Here is a 20,225-nt window from a genome sequence, read left to right as displayed (position 1 = left end):
GCCGCCATTTCTGTGTGGAAGGAAGGAAGGAAGGAAGGAAGGAAGGAGAAGGTGAGTGCTTGCGAACTGAGTCTCTTTCCCCCTCCCTCCTCCTCCTTTGTTTTCCTTCCGGGTCCCATTTCGACCTCTTCCAAGACAAGCTGAGAAGGGTCAAGAATGCCTCTTCTGCTTCTCGGCCTCCTTTGTGATGCAGGCAGGCCTAGAGAGAGGCCTAGGCCTTTCCTGGGTTTCCCTCAGCCTCCTCTTTCCTGAGGGATTTCCTCCCTGGAGGCCTGGCCAAGGGCCCTTCCACACAGCCAAAGGACACAGAATATCAAGGCCCGCAATCACACAATACCTGCTTTGAACTGGGTGATCTGAGTCCACACTGTCATATAACCCAGTGCAAAGCAGAAAATGTGGGATTTTACCTTCTGGCGGGTGGGTAGGTAGGTAAGGGTGCTCCATGCCTGCCACATGACCTTGGACGCGCCTACGGACAATGCTGATTCTTCGACTTAGAAATGGAGATGAGCAGCAACCCCCAGACTCGGACATGACTGGACTTAATAATAATAATAATAATAATAATAATAATAACAACAACAACAACACTTTATTTGTACCTCGCTACCATCTCCCCAAGGGACTCGGTGCAGCTGCACCGGGATTGTGGCGCAGCTGGCTGCGTGTCAGCTGCATTAAGATCACTCTGACCAAAAGGTCATGAGTTCGAAGCCAGCCCGGGTTGGAGTGGGTTTCCAACCAATTGTGTGTAGCCTGTTGTCGACCTTTGCAACCCGAAAGACAGTTGCATCTGTCAAGTAGGAAAATAAAGTACCACCTTAAAAAGTGTGGGAAGGCTAAATTAACTGATTTATGAGGCCATAAAGAAGACTCCAGCAAAGCATTCCAGCGGGGAAGCATGCGGGAATGCGGAAGTGCTTCATCAGCGTCGCAGATGGACGATTAAGGCAACAGCTCCCCTGGCGGCCAGAAAAAGTTAAATAGCCACTGTGTATGTCAGTATATGTTCTATGTTAAAATTGGCATTGAATGTTTGCCATATATGTGTACATTGTAATCCGCCCTGAGTCCCCTGCGGGGTGAGAAGGGCGGAATATAAAAGCTGTAAATAAATAAATAATAATAAATACATGAGGCCAAGCCCAAACACACAATACAAGCAATAATCACAACAATACAAGCAATTAAAATAAAACAAACATATAACATTATCAATAAGGCAACATACAATTAAAACTATGGGAAGGCCAAATGTAAAATTAAAATTGGAAATAGTGCAGAACATGGATGAACAGGTGATAGTGGCATTTGTGGAGAGACATATGGGAGGACCTAAAAAATGTAAAGTGCTTTAGAGGGACAAAGTGCTATGGGATCATTAATCCAGGAAGGCACACTGGAACAACCACATCTTCAAGCTTCTCCTGAAAACTGCCAGAGTTGGGGCCTGTCTGATGTCCTTAGGGAATGAGTTCCAGAGTTGAGGGGCCACCACCAAAAAGTCCCCCCTCTCTCTTGTCCCCACCAATCGTACCTGCGATGCTGGCAGGATCGAGACCATGGCCTCTCCAGATGAACGAAGAGATCGTGTGGGTTCATATACAGAGATGCGGTCACGCAGGTAGGCGGGTCCCAAACCGTTCAGGGCTTTGTAGGTAAGAACCTGCACCTTGAATTGGGTCCGGTAAATGAATGGCAGCCAGTGGAGCTCCTTGAACAGGAGGGATGACCGCTCTCTGTAAGGAGCCCCAGTTAACAATCTGGCTGCCACCCGTTGGATCATCTGAAATTTCCGGGCCGTTTTCAAGGGTAGCCCCACGTAGAGTGCATTGCAGTAATCCAGTCTAGAGGTGACTAAGACATGGACCACCTTGGCCAGATCCGCCTTCCCGAGGTATGGTCGCAGTTGGCACACGAGTCTTAATTGTGCAAAGGCCCTCCCGGCCACCACCGACGCCTGAACCTCAAACGTAAGTGAAGAATCCAGGAGGACCCCCAAACTGCGGACCTGTGATTTCAGGGGGAGTGCAACCCCGTCCAGCACAGGTTGCCACCCTATACCCCGGTCTGGTTTACAATCGACCAGGAGGACCTCTGTCTTGTCAGGATTAATCTTCAGCTTGTTCGTCCTCATCCAGACAGCCACAGCGGTCAGGCACTCACCCAGCACTCGAGGGGCTTCCTTGGAATATCAGGGGAAACCCCTTTACTTTACCTATGGAACTTTTATAATGTTTAAATAGGCTATGTTGTAACTTTGTTGATTTGGCCTGGCCTCATGTAAGAGGTGGGCTATAAAAATAAAGTTGTTGTTATTATTATTATTATTATTGCTGTTATTGTTATTATGAAGGCCTGACTGGTTGCTGTCTGGGGGATTCCTTTGTTGGGAGGTGTTAGCTGGCCCTGGTTTATTCTTGTCTGGAATTCCCCTGCTTTTTAAGTGTTTTTATTTATTTACTGTCCTTATTCTAGAGTTTTTTAAATGCTGCTAGCCCCCGGTGGCGCAGTGGGTTAAAGCACTGAGCTACTGAGCTTGTTGATCGAAAGGTCGCAGGTTCGATTCTGGGGAGCGGTGTGAGCTTCCGCTGTCAGCCCTAGCTTCTGCCAACCTAGCAGTTCAAAAACATGCAAATGTGAGTAGATCCATAGGTACCGCTCCGGTGGGAAGGTAACGGCGCTCCATGCAGTCATGCCGGCCACATGACCTTGGAGGTGTCTACGGACAACGCTGGCTCTTCGGCTTAGAAATGGAGATGAGCACCACACCCCAGTCAGACATGACTGGACTTAATGTCAGGGGACTAGCTTTACCTTTACCTTAGCCAGATATTGTTCATTTTCCTGGTTTCCACCTTTCTGTTGAAATTGTCCACTTGCTTGTGGATTTCAATGGCTTCTCTGTGTAGTCTGATGTGATTGTCATCCATGCTATAATTAAAAGACTATATATCCCAATTTCTTGCTAGTATGAAATGCTGGATTTCAATCACTGCTGTGCAGAACTTGGTGACATTATAAGTTATAACCCAGCCCCTAGTCTTGGGGAGGGGGTGTTCTCCCCCCCCTTTACTTTTTTTTAACCTTTTTTCTCTTACTCTTATATCTATTTTTTCGGAGCCCCCGGTGGCGCACTGGGTTAAACCCCTGTGCCGGCAGGACTGAAGACCGACAGGTCGCAGGTTCAAATCCAGGGAGAGGCGGATGAGCTCCCTCTATCAGCTCCAGCTCCTCATGCAGAGACATGAGAGAAGCCTCCCACAAGGATGATAAAAACATCATATCATCCGGGCGTCCCCTGGGCAACGTCCTTGCAGATGGCCAATTCTCTCACACCAGGAGCGATTTGCAGTCACTCCAGACATGACAAAAACATTTATTTTTTTGATCCCTGCTCTGTACTTTCCTATACCAACATTTGTTCCCCCTCTTTTTATGTTATCCGAAATCTCAATCTATTTAAATAAAAATGTAATGTTGGTTTGTGGGATTAACAAAACTCAAAAACCACTGGACGAATTGACACCAAATTTGAACACAAGACACATAACATCCCAATGTATGTCTTTCACTTAAAAAATGATTTTGTCATTTTGGGAGTTGTAGTTGCTGGGATTTATAGTTCACCTACAATCAAAGAGCATTTTGAACGCCACCAACAATGGAGTTGAACCAAACTTGGCACACAGTTCTCTCATGACTAATAAAAAACACTGAAAGGGTTTGGTGGGCAGTGTCCTTTGGTTTTGGAGTTGGAGAAGCCCAAAGATGACATTTTGGCTGTTACTGCTTTTTCCCAATTGGACTGAAAGTCATCCGACATAGTAAAAGGTACAATGCCAAGGGGAGAGAGCCAATAGTTCTTTATAACCACCCACACCCTGGCCTCAATTCTCAAGAAGACAGTCTCCAGACTTAGGGTGGAGTTGGAGACACACCTTGGTACCTGGGGGGCCAATCTTAAGAAATTGGATTGTACACTCTCAAATGGGGCAAAGTCCGAAAAGGGGCCTAACTGGGCACTGTATAGGAGTTGTGCAACTGGCTTGGCATCAAATAGTTTGAGTGCCGCAGGTATGTAGTGTCCCCCTCTTGACCTGAGATATTTTAATACTGCAGATGAGCTCTTTGTGCAATTCCAGCCACATGGTCTCCATGGACTTTTCTGCTGCTGCAAGAATGGAGGACTATTATTTATTTACTTACTTACTTACTTTATTTATATACCGCTTTTCTCAATCCTCAGGCGACTCAAAGCATCAATACAAAAACATCACAAGACAAGTAGTATAGGGCAGTTAATGTCAAGATAATTGCAAATATTATATGTATGTTTTTCAATGTGTTAATAATGTAATTCAAGATGGTTTCAGTCATGTTCATTTTTTGTTCATTTGTGTAGTAGATTATTATTGTTATAGGCTAGAGAGTTGAGACCTTGGCTAAAGTTAGATAAGACTTTTCGTGAGAAGAAAAGGGAGTTAACCAGCTAGAAGACAGATAAGGCAGAGGGCAGATGTTTCTTTGTCTGTGTGTTTAGTCCTGTACTTTGTCCATCATCAATATGTAGTCGCCTGTAAATAGATGCTTCCAGTAAAGCTTATTATATTTTGAAACAGAAGAAGAATGCTGTGTGGTAATTGAGTCTGTGTGTTTTGGAAACCTCACGTTCGCTGTGCCAGACCGGAGGGTCTCACTCTGACAGTTAAAACAATTGTAACATAAACAATTAAGCATCAATATCCCCAGATATTTGAAGTATGGGACCTGCTCTATTTTATTGGAATTGGATCAACACTGCCATTGCACTCTTTTTGGGTGGGGGAAGGGGCCCAGTGCAGATACATAATGAGATGGAAACCAGGAACTCTATTCCTCCTTTAGATCTCCGGCATTTTGCCCCTGGCTTGACCCTCACTGTATGTGAATGGAATTTGCTTAATGTCAGTTCTTCTACTGTCCATGTTTCCTGGAGTGAGAAAGGAGGTGAGGAGAACTGATTTCCCTATGAAATGAACTCTTTCTGCATCAGGGGAGAGTCAATCTGGGTTATTGGATTGCTTAGATTTGATTAATATTGTTCCTTACTGTCTGAGATTTGGAGGATCTCCGCAAGGGCACTGTCATCCCTATCAAAGGTCCTCGCGTTAGGGTTGCCTGTTGTCTTCTTCAGCTATTTTCCATGGGTGAGGGGCTCAGCAAGGTAGTAGTAAGGGTCTCCTGTTGGGTCTCAATTTTGCCAATTACATTAAATGATTGAGTAATCGTATTTTTGAATTGGTCAATTTTGTTTTCCAGTTTATTGAGTTCTGCCTCTCCCGTAACCATTTCCTATGCCACACAGTGAACAGAAGAATTGAACAGCAACTGAACATACAGGAGGGCAGGCACGGGCAAACTTTCTAACTTGGGGGCTGCATGGTGGACCGGAGCAGGCTGGGTGGGCTGGGAGGGAGGGGGTTTTCCCTAAGCACCTTCCCTGCCCTTTCTTCCCCTTCCCCTTCTCTTTTGGAGGCTGAAAGTGAAGGAAAGATGGGAAACGTTAGGATCCCAAAGAGGTTGGTCTTCGTCAGGATGAGATGGTGGACCAGAGAGAATAAGTGTATCCATGAGACCCTGTATTGCCTACTCCTGATATAAAATCCTAGAGCTGGAAGAAACCCCCAAGGGCCATCCATTCCAATCCCCTGCCATGCAAGAAGACACAATCAAAGCACTCCCAACAACCTCTCTGGAAAAGCCTCCAGAGAAGGAGACTCCACCACACTTCCAGATTGTCTAGGCCACTCTCCAATAGCTCTTACTCTAGAAGTTCTTCCTCATCTTTTCAGACAAATCTCGTTCCCTGCCAATTGAACCCATCGCACAATGTAACACGAGCATCTGCTTGTCCGATTTTGATGGATTCATTTCAATTGATGCAACCCGAGGATGTGGACAAGATACTTGAAGAGGTGAGAGCGACCACATGCATCCTAGACTCCTGCCCATCCTGGCTGATAAAGGAAGCCAGAGAGGGTTTGGCAGAGTGGGTGAAGGTGGTGGTTAATGCATCTGTTTGTTTCAACTTATTCAGCCCGAGGATGCGGACCTGATCTTGGGAGGAATGAGTGCGACCACTTATTCTCTGGACCCTTGCCCATCCTGGCTCATTAAATTGGTCGGGGGGGGGGGGCGGTAGAGTAGGTGAAGGTGCTGGTAAATTCCTCCCTGAGCCAAGGCATGATGCCAATTAGTTTCAGGGAGGTAGTAGTAAGACTCTTATTCAAGAAACCAACACTACAGCCCAATCAACTGTAACTATTGGTCACTTTCAAACCTCCCCTTCCTGGGCAAGGTTCTAGAAAAGGTGGTGGCCTCACAACTCCAAAGTTCCTTGGATGAAACCAATTATCTGGATCCATCTCAATCTAATTTCAGCCCTGCCACGGGACAGAGACGGCATTGATTGCCTTGATGGAAGGTCTACAAAGGGAGCTAGACGGGGTGTGTGTGTCCCTGCTAGTTCTCCTGAACCTCTCAGCGGCTTTTGGTACCATTGAACATGGTTCAGAGATCAGCAGCCAGATTACTAACTGAAGCACCGTACAGAAAGAGAACCACTCCCATGTTGCAGCAGTTCCACTGGCTGCCAGTCTGCTTCTGGGCTAAATACAAAGTCCTGATTTTTGCCCATAAAGTCCTAACCTGTTTGGGCCCAGACTACGTAAAAAATGCATCTCTGCATACAAACAGAGATTTGTGGTTTGTGGAGGAGGCCATGCTTTCAGTCCCACTCCCATCACAAGCGCGGTTGATTGAAATGAGATGGAGCTTTTTCTGTTGTGGCTCCCCATCTCTGGAACTCACTCTGTAAAGAACTAACAAGAGGCCCCTTCCTTTAAAAAGCTTTTAAAGATCTGTCTATGCAGTCTAGCGTACTGAGAGGAGGAGGATTAATGTTTTGTTGTTGTTCATTCGTTCAGTCGTCTCCGACTCTTCGTGACCTCATGGACCAGCCCACGCCAGAGCTCCCTGTCGGCCGTCACTACCCCCAGCTCCTTCAAAGTCAGTCCAGTCACTTCAAGGATGCCATCCATCCAGCTTGCCCTTGGTCGGCCCCTCTTCCTTTTGCCTTCCACTTTCCCCAGCATCATTGTCTTCTCTAGGCTTTCCTGTCTCCTCATGATGTAGCCAAAGTACTTGTACATATATCCACACCTGGATCTACCTCAGCCCGCTGGATGTGGTATACTATTTTATACTTTTAATTGTATTGTGCTTAATTTGTATGACCCATTGTGTTATATTATGCTTACTTAATTTAATCCTCAGCTATTTTTTTATAAGTTATGTGTTGTTGTTATGTTGAGATCATTTTATTCCTTGTTTATATCTTGATTGCTATGTGTCTGTTCTTAGAATTGAATGTTTGGCATTGTTGTTATTCCCTGAAAACCGCCCTGAGTCTCCTCAGGGGGAGAGGACGGATTATAATTATAATTATAATTATTATTATTATATTTATACCCTGCTTTATGTTGCCAAAGGGAGATAAATATTAGACGGAATCTCCCTGTCTTCTATTGTTCATTCCTTTTGTTCTCCAAGCCTTTCGTTTCCTTTACTTTTATCTTTCTGGATTCATTCCTTCTTGCTTAAGAATCAGTGATTGCCTTTGCTGGCATCTGTGTCTGCGTTTCTTGGTATTCCCATTTTCAACATGACCTATTAAGGGAAAGGGGGAAAAGCTTGCAGGTAAAGATTTCTGTCTTTCATCACTGATCTTTTGCTTCTTTCTTCCCCAGGGAAATGAGGATTCTATGGAGCCACGTCTTGGCTGCAGTAAGTAAACCAGTAATATAGGAAGAAGAAGAAACAACAATCTCAATGTGATGATCTTGCTGAATTCTTGGCCTCACTTATAGATAAAAAAGGAAAAAAGAGCCAAGGATCTGTATTGCAATTAAACAACCATATCACTGTTGACATGAGGGAGAAAGCATTTAATTGCCTGGAGTGTGGAAAGAGTTTTTCTCGCAGGGGTCATCTGCAGAAACATGAAAGAACTCACACTGGGGAAAAGCCCTATAAATGCCTGGAGTGTGGAAAGAGCTACACTCAAAATTCAGTGCTACTTTCGCATCAAAGAATTCACACCGGGGAGAAACCCTATGCATGCCTGGATTGTGGAAAGAGCTTCACTTATAATTCAAGTCTACATAGACATCAAAGGACTCACACTGGGGAGAAACTCTATAAATGCCTGAAGTGTGGACAGAACTTTTCTCACAATTCAACTCTACGTTCACATGAACGAACTCACACTGGGGACAAGCCCTATACATGCCTGGAGTGTGGACAGAGCTTCTCTCAGAGTTCAACTCTACGTTCTCATCAAAGGACACACACTGGTGAAAAACCCTATAAATGCTTGGAGTGTGGACAGAGCTTCAGTAAGAATGTAAGTCTACGTTCTCATCAAAGGACTCATACTGGGGAAAAACCCTATAAATGCTTGGAGTGTGGACAGAGCTTCGCTTGGAATGGAAATCTACGTTCTCATCAAAGGACTCATACTGGAGAGAAACCCTATAAATGCTTGGAGTGTGGACAGAGCTTCACTCAGAATTCAGGTCTACGTTTGCATGAAAGGACTCATACTGGGGAGAAACCCTATACATGCTTGGAGTGTGGACAGAGTTTCACTGATAACTCACGTCTACGTTCACATCAAAGGAATCACACTGGAGAGAAACCCTATAAATGCCTAGAGTGTGGACAGAGCTTCACTCATAATTCAGGTCTACGTTCACATCAAAGGACTCACACTGGGGAGAAACTCTATAAATGCCTGGAGTGTGGAAAGAGCTTCGCTGAGAGCGGACATCTACGTAGACATCAAAGAACTCACACTGGGGAGAAACCCTGTAAATGCCTGGAATGCGGAAAGAGCTTCACTCGGAGTCCTAATCTACGTAGACATCAAAGGACTCACACTGGGGAGAAACCCTGAGCTTCACTCAGTATGGAACTCTACAATCACATCAAAGGATTCACGCTGCGGAGAAACGCTATAAATGCCTGGAGTGTGAACAGAGTTTCACTTGCAATTCAAGTCTGTGTTTGCATCAAAGAACTTACACTAGGTAGAAATTCTAGAAATGCATGGGACTTGGAATGAGCTTCTCCGAGAGTTCAAATCTACACAGCTGTAGAATTCACATGGGAAAGAAGAGTAGTATTTGACCCCAGAAAGACTCCCTAAAACAGAACTTGCTAAACCTTTCATGTTGGTGACACTCTTTTTAAACATGCATCCTTTTGCAACCTGGTATTTCAGTTTATGTAGTAGCCAGAGGTTAAACCAACCACTTAGAAGATTTTGCATATATAAATATAATATAATAACAGATAGCTATTTTTTTCATATACTCTCTGCTGTATAAACAGTTCTTGTGTAGTTTCCTCTATAGCCGATCCAGAGTTTACCAACAGATTTTATTTGCTTATTTCTGGTAATTGTTTTGCAAATAACAAAAGCTGTAACACAACCTACACTTGAACACACCAGCAATCCCCTTCTATAGTAATGAAATATCTCTAAATGTTTTCAAACAGAGGCTGCATAGTTTCATGGGTGCTTTGATGATGTCTTCCTGGCTGATTGAAGGGGACTGGACTAGATACCCTTTGGAAGTCCCTTTCAAGTGAAGTATAGACTGCTTAGGAGTCTGGATTCTCCTCTGGGGGAGGGGAGTTGAGTTAAGGATGCATGGCAATCTGTTGGGAGGGGTTTGACTGTGCCTTCTTGCCTGGCTGATAACTCCAGCAAGCATCATTTATCCTCAGAGATGGTAGGAAGTCTATCCCACACAAAAGGAATGACTAATCTGTTAACGATCAGAGATGGACAGAGTGACTCTGCTGATTAAAGGGAAGTATTGGAGCATCTTCAAAAAAAATTGGGGCTTGTTTATCAGTTTTTCACAAGAACAACAACACGGTCAAATTTCAGTTGTTGGATTTATGAATTTGGAAAAGTGTTGTCAAAAGCAATAGTGTGTACTTGCATAGGATTATTTATGGGGAAAAGAATAATAAGGGATACAATCAACTCAGCGTGAAGCTCTTGGAATTAGACCCAAGTCCGTTTGTTTATTTGTTGGAATACTTGGCTTACATCAGTAGAAAAAGAAAAACAACGAGGCGATAGGGCCTCTGTGAGAAGATGGGGAAATGCTGATGGGATAGAGAAAAGTCAGAACTACTTAATGCCTTCTTTGCCTCAATCTTCTAACAAAAAATAAGAGTTTACTGTCTAAATCCAGGGTAGTCATCCTACCCTTCTATTCTGCCTTGTTCAGACCATACCTGGAATCTCACTGTCCAATTCTGCGGATAATATTGTGCAGATTCGGTTGGATTTCGACACCATTTTACCTGCAATCTCTGAGAATGTGACAAGAGCCTCTGCTTGTCAGGTTTTATTGGATTCATTTCAATTGGTTCAGCTTGAGGATGTGGACAGGATCCTTGGAGAGGTGCGACCTACCACATGCATCCTGGACCCCTGTCCATCCTGGCTGATGAAAGAAGCCAGAGGGGGTTTGGCAGAGTGGGTGAAGGTGGTGGTTAATGCCTCCTTACAGGAGGGCAAGATTCCAGTGAGCTTAAAACAAGCTATTATCAAACCGCTGTTGAAAAAACCATCACTGGACCCCACTCAATTAGACAACTATCTGCCAGTTTCCAATCTCCCCTATTTGGGCAAAGTCTTGGAACGTGTGGTGGCAACACAACTTCAGGAATTTCTGGTAGACACTGATTATCTTGACCCAGCACAGTCTGGCTTTAGGCAGGGACATGGAACTGAGACAGCTTTGGTCACCTTGGTAGATGATCTTCGCCGGGAGCTGGACAGGGGGAGTGTGTCCCTGTTAGTTCCGCTGGACCTCTCAGCGGCCTTCGATACCGTCGATCACGGTATCCTTCTGGGACGCCTCATAGACATGGGTCTCGGGGGTACTGCCTTGCAGTGGCTCCGATCCTTTCTTGAGGGACGGTCCCAGAAGGTGTTACTGGGTGACACCTGTTCGGCCCCACAGCTGTTGTCATGTGGAGTCCCACAGGGTTCGATTCTGTCCCCAATGTTGTTTAACATCTACATGAAGCCACTGGGGGAGATCATTCGGAGTTTCGGATTGAGATGTTATCTGTACGCAGATGATGTCCAGATCTGTCACCAAGGAGGCTATCCAGACCTTGAATCTGTGTCTAGCTGCTGTGTCGGACTGGATGAGAGCTAACAAATTGAAATTGAATCCAGACAAGACAGAGGTCCTACTGGTCAGTCGTAAGGCCGAACAGGGCATAGGGTTACAGCCTGTGCTGGACGGGGTTACACTCCCCCTGAAGGCGCAGTTTCGCAGCTTGGGAGTGATCCTGGACTCATCGCTGAGCCTGGAACCCCAGGTCTCGGCGGTGGCCGGGAGAGCCTTTGCGCAATTAAAACTTGTGCACCAGTTGCGCCCATACCTTGGGAAGTCTGATCTGGCCACGGTGGTCCACGCTCTTGTTACATCCCAAATAGACTACTGCAACGCTCTCTACGTGGGGTTGCCCTTAAAGACTGTTCGGAAACTTCAACTAGTCCAGCGAGCGGCAGCCAGACTGCTCACCGGAGCGACATACAGGGAGCATACCACCCCCCTGCTGTGCCAGCTCCACTGGCTGCCGGTTCAGTTCCGAGCACAATTCAAGGTCCTGGTTTTGACCTACAAAACCCTGAACGGTTCCGGTCCAGTGTATCTGTCCGAACGTATCTCCCTCTACGTCCCACCCCGGAGTTTGAGATCATCTGGGGAGACCCTGCTCTCGACCCCACCACTGTCACAAGTGAGGCTGGTGGGGACGAGGAGCAGGGGTTTCTCAGTGGTGGCCCCTCACCTGTGGAACTCACTCCCTGGGGAAATCAGAGCGTCATCATCCCTCCTCTCCTTCAGGAGGAGGGTGAAGACATGGTTATGGGACCAGGCCTTTGGGCAACCAGGCAATTAAATAAGACAATCAGACGAGTAAGACCAGCAAGATTGACGAAGTGGAATCGAAAATTAGATCTATGAGATTACGAACGCTGACAGGGTAGCAGGAGGAATTGGGTTTGTATTGGTTTTTATTGATTTCATTGGTATAATGCATGAATTGTTGGTAACTGTGAATTTGTTGTAATTTTGTGTTTGATTGTTTTGTGATGCAGGCATCTAATCGTGCCTTTGCTTTTGTAAGCCGCCCTGGGTCCCCTTTGGGGGGGGGGGGTAAAAGAACCCGAAATAAATAAAAAAATTCTGGGCACTGCAATTGAAGGGAGATGTTGACAAGCTGGAATGTGTCCAGAAGAAGGTGACTAAAATGATCAAGGATCTGGAGAACAAGCCCTATGAGGAGCGGCTTAAGGAGATGGACATGTTTAGCTTGCAGAAGAGAAGGCTGAGAAGAGACATGATAGCCATATGTGAGGGGAGGTCATAGGGAGGAGGTAGCAAACTCGTTTTCTGCTGACCTGGAGACTAGGACCCAGTGGAACAATGGTTTCAAGCTACAGGAAAGGAGATTCCACCGGAACACGAGGAAGAACTTCCTGACTGTGAGAGCCGTTCAGCAGTGGAACTCTCTTCTCCAGAATGTGGTGGGAGTCTTTCTTTGGAGGCTTTTAAGCAGAGGCCATCTGTCAGGTGCTTTGAATGCATTTTTCCTGCTTCTTGGCAGGGGGTTGGACTGGATGACCCACAAGGTCTCTTTCAATTCTATGACTCTATATAGGTGTGTTTTATTGGTATGTTGTTGTTTTTTTCCCCCCTATTTATTCTTGTAGTTTGTTGTGGTGGCCTCGCAGTTAACTATAATTTTAGCATTATTAGCATCATATATGTTTTGAAATTACTATATTATTCCTTTTCTTAATAAAAAAATGTGTTTGCAAAAAGGGAATTCAGAAGGGTCAAAATATCAGAGATCGGAAAGGCAGATACAGCTGGTGACTAGGACCCAATCGAACAATGGCTTCAAGCTACAGGAAAGGAGATTCCACCTGAACATGAGGAAGAACATCATTCAACATTCCTTTGGATATTGTTGTCTTTTCTTTTTTAAATATGTTTTTATTAAGTGAATTAATTGCAAACAGAATATGAGAAAAACATGTAAAGATAATCAAATACTCATAACGCAAGTATGCCATTCTGCCGATTCCCCCACGCATGACTTCCGGCACCACCAGGGGCGGCTCATCCATTACGCAAAGTAAGCGGTCGCAGAACACTTTTTTTTGCCAGGGGCGCAGAGGCGCATCTGTAAATGCCCCTCGACCGCCACTTGAGGAGCACCCCCTCAGCTCACAACAGTCCTAGCAGTCCGGGGGGAGCCTCGGCTTTCTTGCCTCGCTGCCGGGTGATCCTCTTCCCAAAGGAGCCGGGCCCTTGAGCCGGCGCTCAATCATTCTCCACGTCCGATCCCTTCCCCATGACCGGCTCCCTTTCCCAGTCCCCCAGTGCTCCACCCGCCTCCTCTCCTCTCCCCAATCCGCGGGTGGGCCAAGGGGCGGAGCCGCCGCGCCTGGCCCGCTTCGGGTCCGGAGGCGTGTCTGAAGACCCCAGCATGCACACCAAAAGTCGCCTCTTCTCCTGACTTTCTCTTCAGCCATTGGGACCTAGAGAGAGAGAGAGAGAGCCCCTCCGGCTGGAGGTATCTCCCACCTCCACTCCCTCCTTGTTTTTGCGCCTACCTTCAGGAAAGGTGGGCATCTCCACCTCCGTCTCTCTCTCTCTCTCCCTTCCTCTCTCTCTCTCTCTCTTGTTCCCAATGGCTGAGGAGAAAGTCAGGAGAAGAGGTGACTTTTGGTGCACACGCTGGAGTCTTCAGGCACGCCTCCGGACCCAAAGCGGGCCAGGCAAGGGAGCAAGTGCGGCAAGTGTAGTTGCTGGGATGTATAGTTCTCCTACAATCAAAGAGCATTCTGAACTCCACCAATGATGGAATTGAACCAAATATGGTACACACAACTCCCACGATGAACAGAAAACATATATCAATGATTGGTTGGGGGGGGGGGGGGCAAAATACTGTTTGCTTACTGTTGAAAATTACCTAGGGCCACCTCTGGGCACCACGCAGTGTGAAACTAATGTCACAAAAAAAAATCCCCACCCTTAATCCGATGTTAATAAATTCCCCTTCTGACTACTCTGAATTCTATTTTTATCTTTTTTTCTAGTTTTACAAATGCAAGCCCCCATTTCTTAACAGAATCTTCATTGTTTCCTGCCCGTTTGCCATTGGATAGCTTCGCCATTGGGATATATTCTAATATTGGGTTGTTGTAGGTTTTTTCGGGCTATATGGCCATGTTCTAGAGGCATTTTCTCCTGATGTTTCGCCTGCATCTATGGCAAGCATCCTCAGAGGTAGTGAGGTCTGTTGGAAGTAGGAAAAAGGGTTTATATATCTGTGGAATGACCAGGGTGGGACAAAGGACTCTTGTCTGCTGGAGCTAGGAGTAATTGTTTCAACTGACCACCTTGATTAGCATTTAATGGCTTTGCAGTGCCTGGGGGGATCTTTTGTTGAGAGGTGATTAGATGTGCCTGATAGTTTACTTTAATACTGTTTTCCCTCCGGTCCTTTAGCAATAGCTCTTTTTCTCCTTTCTAAGATTCTGCTGCTATTATTATTCTCACTGCAACAAAACCCTTTTCACAGATTTCTTCATCTTCTTTATGGCTTAAAGAGCTGGGCATGTTCAGAAGAGAAGGGTGAGAGGAGACATGCTGGCCACGTATAAATATGTGAGGGGAAGTGATAGGGAGCAGGCCTATTTTCTCCTGCCCTGGAGACAAGGACACAGAACAATGGCTTCAAACCACAGGAAAAGAGATTTCGCATGAACATGAGGAAGAATTTCCTAACTGTGAGAACTGTTCAGCAGTGGAACTCTCTGCCCTGGAGTGTGGTGGATGCTCCTTCTCTGGAGGCTTTGAAACAGGCTGGATGGCCACCTGTCAGGAGTGCTTTGAATACAAATTTCCTGCTTCTTGGCAGAATGGGGTTGGACTGGATGGCCCACCAGGTCTCTTCCAACTTAATGATTCTATTATTATTATTTTTTTCACAAAATAGCTCTAAGAGGCACATCTTTCAGTTTTTCCTAACCATTTTAGTGATCATATTATTTGTTTCTTCAGTTGCTTTTTCCAAAAAGTTTGTCCAACTTATTATTATTATTTATTATTATTATTATTATTATTATTAACTTTATTTGTACCCCGCTAGCATCTCCCGAAGGACTCGATGCGGCTTACACAGGCCGAAGCCTCAAAACACAATACAATAAAAAACGTAACACAACAATAAACAAAGCAAATCAAAACAATTAAGCAAAACAACAACAATGGCAATACATCAAGACATTATTTAAAACTGGCTCGGCCGGTGCAATGGGGTACAGGGTTAAAAGTGCTGAAATGGTAGGAGGAACGTAGGATAAAAGTGCGGTGTGCAGCGACATTAGTTGTGCTAAAGTGCTACTATGGCTTGGGATGGGGGTTCCTATTCTGAGAAGGCACAGCGGAACAGCCAAGTTTTTTTTTTTTACAGGTCCACCAGGCATGAAAAAAGTACCTTTCTGTACTTTACATTTCCAAGAATTGCCCCAGTGAGATTTGCCTATTTTAGCTATTATCTCAGGTGTTACATAGCTTCTATGAAACTTTTTATACATGTTCTCTCTAATACAGTGTTTCTCAATCTGGGGGTCGGGACCCCTGGGGGGGGGGGTCGCGAGGGGGTGTCAGAGGGGTCACCTAAGACCATCAGAAAACACAGTATTTTCTGTTGGTCATGGAAGTTTGGCCCAGTTCTACCATTGGTGGGATTCAGAGTGCTCTTTGATTGTAGGTGAACTATAAATCCCAGCAGCTACAACTCCCAAATGTCAAGTCTATTTTCCCCAAATTCCACCAGTGTTGACATGTGGGCATATTGAGTGTTTGTGCCAAGTTTGGTCCAGATCCATCATTGTTTGAGTCCACAGTGCTCTCTGGATGTAGGTGAACTACAACTCCCAAACTCAAGATCAATGTCCACTAAACCCTTCCAGTATTTTCTGTTAGGCATGGGAGCTCTGTATGCCAAGTTTGCTTCAATTCCATTGTTAGTGGAGTTCAAAATGCTCTTTGATTGTAGGTGAACTATAAATCCCAGCAACTACAACTCCCAAATGTCAAGTCTATTTTCCCCAAATTCCACCAGTGTTGACATGTGGGCATATTGAGTGTTTGTGCCAAGTTTTGTCCAGATCTATCATTGTTTGAGTCCACAGTACTCTCTGGATGTAAGTGAACTACAACTCCCAAACTCAAGATCAATGTCCACTAAACCCTTCCAGTATTTTCTGTTGGGCATGGAAGCTCTGTTTGCCAAGTTTGGTTCAATTCCATTGTTAGTGGAGTTCAGAATGCTCTTTGATTGTAGGTGAACTATAAATCCCAGCAACTACAACTCCGAAATGCCAAGTCTATTTTCCCCAAATTCCACCAGTGTTGACATGTGGGTATATTGAGTGTTTGTGCCAAGTTTGTCCAGATCCATCATTGATTGTTATACTGAAGTTAATGATTTATGTTATAATTGTTTTTAATTGCCTGATACTGTTTTGTAATGCTTTGTATTGATGTTGTTCTCCGCTTTGAGTAGCTTGAGGGCTGAGAAAAGTGGTATAGAAATAAATAAAGTAAATAATTGTTTGATTCCACAGTGTTATCTGGATGTAGGTGAACTACAACTCCCAAACTCAAGATCAATGTCCACTAAACCCTTCCAGTATTTTCTGTTGGGCATGGGAGCTCTGTTTGCCAAGTTTGGTTCAATTCCATTGTTAGTGGAGTTCAGAATGCTCTTTGATTGTAGGTGAACTATAAATCCCAGCAACTACAACTCCCAAATGTCAAGTCTATTTTCCCCAAATTTCATCAGTGTTGACATGTGGGCATAGTTTGGTCCAGATCCATCACTGTTTGAGTCCAGAGTGCTCTCTGGATGTAGGTGAACTACAATTCCCAAACTCAAGGACAATGCCCACCAAACCCTTCCAGTATTTTCTGTTGGTCATGGGAGTTCTGTGTGCCAGGTTTGGTTCAATTCCATCACTGGTAGAGTTCCGAATGTTCTTTGATTGTAGGTGAACTATAAATCCCAAATGTCAAAATCAATCCCCCCCCCCCCCAACCCCACCAGTAGCAATGGAAATAATTTTATGGTTGGGGGTCACCACAGCATGAGGAACTGTATTAAGGGGTCGCAGCATTAGGAAAGTTGAGAACCGCTGCTCTAATAGATCCTGCTATTGCCAAATTAAATCCTCTTTCCTATAAATATTCCCAGTCATCTGACTCAAGATTTTTCCCAAACTTTTTAGCCCACAAGATTATTACTGTTTTTATTCAATTCTCTTCTAGGTTGTATTCCAATATGTTCCTATATATTCTGGAAATGAATCCCTTCTTTCTCTTCCCTAAAATATTCTCCAATTCTTATTTTCTTTTAGTGACTCCTACTTTATTATCTTTTAAAAATATATAATATACCGTAATTGGTGGTAGAAAAACCAATAGTTCATCCCTAACTCTTCTGGGTTGTTGTAGGTTTTTTCGGGCTATATGGCCATGTTCTAGAGGAATTTTCTCCTGACGTTTCACCTGCATCTACGGCAAGCATCCTCAGAGGTAGTGAGGTCTGTTGGAACTAGGAAAGTGGGTTTATATATCTGTGAAATGACCAGGGTGGGACAAAGGACTCTTGTCTGTTGGAGCTAGGTGTGAATGTTTCAACTGACTGCCTTGATTAGCATTTGATTGCCTGGCAGTGCCTGTAGCAATCTTTTGTTGAGAGGTGATTAGATGTCCTTGTTGGTTTCCTCTCTGTTGTTGTGTTGTTCTCATTTTAGAGTTTTTTTTAATACTGGTAGCCAGATTTTGTTCATTTTCATGGTTTCCTCCTTTCTGTTGAAATTGTCCACATGCTTCTTGTGGATTTCACATCAGAGCACCTGATGAACCAACCTGGACACAACATATTATTTGAGAACACAGAAATGTTGGACCACTCCAACAACCACCATGTCAGACTACACAGAGAAGCCATTGAAATCCACAAGAAGCATGTGGACAATTTCAACAGAAAGGAGGAAACCATGAACATGAACGAAATCTGGCTACCAGTATTAAAAAACTCAAAAATTGCAACAGCAAAACAAACAGAGAGTAAACAATCAGGCACATCAAAATCACCTCTCAACAAAAGATTCCCCCAGGCACTTCCAAGCCATTAAATACTAATCAAGGTGGTCAGTTGAAACATTCACACCTAGCTCCAGCAGACAAGAGTCCTTTGTCCCACCCTGGTCATTCCACAGATATATAAACCCATTTTCCTACTTCCAACAGACGTCACTACCTCTGAGGATGCTTGCCATAGATGCAGGCGAAACGTCAGGAGAAAATGCCTGTAGAACATGGCCATATAGCCCGAAAAAACCCACAAGAACCTAGTGATTCCAGCCATGAAAGCCTTCGACAATACAGAAAACAAGCTTGCTCCCTCCTCCCTGTGGCTTCCTCTCACATATTGATACATGGCTATCATATCTCCTCTCAGCCTTCTCTTCTTCAGGCTAAACATGCCCAGTTCCTTAAGCCGCTCCTCATAGGGCTTGTTCTCCAGATCCTTGATCATTTTAGTCTCCCTCCTCTGGACACATTCCAGATGGCAGCCAAGAAAGCCTAGCAGCCCTTGAGAAGGAAGGGAGAGAATCCCAGAATAGGAGGGAGGAAAAACCTACAACACCCCAGTTAGGTGAAACATTCACACCTGGCTCCAACAGACAAGAGTCCTTTGTCCCACCCTGATCATTCCACAGATATATAATCCCCCCTTTTGCCACCCTGGTCATTCCTCAGATTTATAAACCCCTTTTGCCTAGTTCCAACAGACCTCACTACCTCTGAGGATGCTTGCCATAGATGCAGGCGAAACATCAGGAGAAAATGCCTCTAGAACATGGCCATATAGCCCGAAAAAAAACCTACAACAACCCAGTGATTCCGGCCATGAAAGCCTTTGACAATACCTAGCTCTTCTCTTCCTTTTCGTCTCCGGTGCTGTTTTTCTTTCAGTAAGTACTCCCAATAGGTCCTCGTTTGCTCGTTAAAAATTGGAAACAGCATTTTGGGGAAGATCATTTTTATCACCGCTATTCTACCCACCCAAGTTAATTGAATTATTTTCCATCTTTCCAAACTTTTGTTAATTTTCCATGTGTTTTTTTCATAATTATTTTGAAAGAAGTTGTTATTTTTTGTTGTCTAGCTGTAATCCTCGATGGATTCCTTTCGAGGCGACCTTACAAGCTGAGACTCGTTGAGATATTCATTGCAAAACTAGAGCAAAATGGGCTGCAGGATGTCCCTCCCACAAAACAAAGTTCTTGCCAATTAATAAACATTTTCCATTTTTTTTAAAATGGTAGAACCAATTAGGAAATGACATTTATAACCCAGGGACCAAAAAAAATGTGTTACTAAGGGCAGTTCCAGACAGGCCTGTAATCTGGGAGAAATCGCATTTTAAAAACCCGATTCCCCCATGTTCTAGTCCATGCACACCCCAGTAAACACATGCTTTCCGGGACCCCTGAACTTTCAGGGAGACAGTCCCCACCCTCTCCCAAAACCCATTAAAAACAGGGAGGAGCGGTGGCTCCGATCCTTCCTTGAGGGACGGACCCAGAAGGTGTCATTGGGTGACACCTGTTCGGCTCCGCAACCGTTGTTGTGTGGAGTCCCACAGGGTTCAATTCTGTCCCCGATGTTATTTAACATCTACATGAAGCTGATGCAGAGCATCTTCCCCCCCCCCCCCCCAAGTATTTGTAGTTCGCCAAGGGTCGGACAATGGATTCTGCTGCTTCCTGACCCAGCATACATAACTGGGTTCCTGTTTCCTCTCTGTGAATTCTCTGGCTTGTGCACTGGACTATGGACTCTGCTACTACCCAACCCAGCTCCCCCTTCAGCTCCAGCTCCTGTTCCTAGAAGGAGCCAATCTTCTGTTGACCAACCCGGACCTTGGACTGATCTTCTGGTGGCCAGCCTGATGCATGGACTGGCCCCTGCACCCAAAACCCTTCC

General features: G+C 44.9%; 1 protein-coding gene across 2 annotated transcripts; it reads left to right on the top strand.

Annotated features, from left to right (window-relative positions):
• Positions 1-9,129, top strand: LOC137095260 (oocyte zinc finger protein XlCOF6-like). 2 transcript variants are annotated; one of them, XM_067461736.1, is made up of 2 exons: positions 1-51; positions 7,794-9,129. In XM_067461736.1, the coding sequence occupies exon 2, from the start codon at positions 7,976-7,978 to the stop codon at positions 8,999-9,001; it is 1,026 nt and encodes a 341-aa protein (XP_067317837.1). In that variant the 5' UTR covers positions 1-51; positions 7,794-7,975; the 3' UTR covers positions 9,002-9,129. The 2 variants fall into 2 exon arrangements, with proteins under 2 accessions (XP_067317837.1, XP_067317896.1); XM_067461795.1 differs by lacking the exon at positions 1-51 and adding an exon at positions 5,865-5,960.
• The last annotated feature ends 11,096 nt before the right edge of the window (positions 9,130-20,225 follow it).

This window comes from Anolis sagrei, chromosome 1 (assembly GCF_037176765.1).
Source record: "Anolis sagrei isolate rAnoSag1 chromosome 1, rAnoSag1.mat, whole genome shotgun sequence".
In the NCBI taxonomy this organism is placed as follows: Eukaryota; Metazoa; Chordata; class Lepidosauria; order Squamata; family Dactyloidae; genus Anolis; species Anolis sagrei.
The sequence above is the reverse complement of the archived record's forward strand: the minus strand, read 5'-3'. Positions and strand labels throughout refer to the sequence as shown.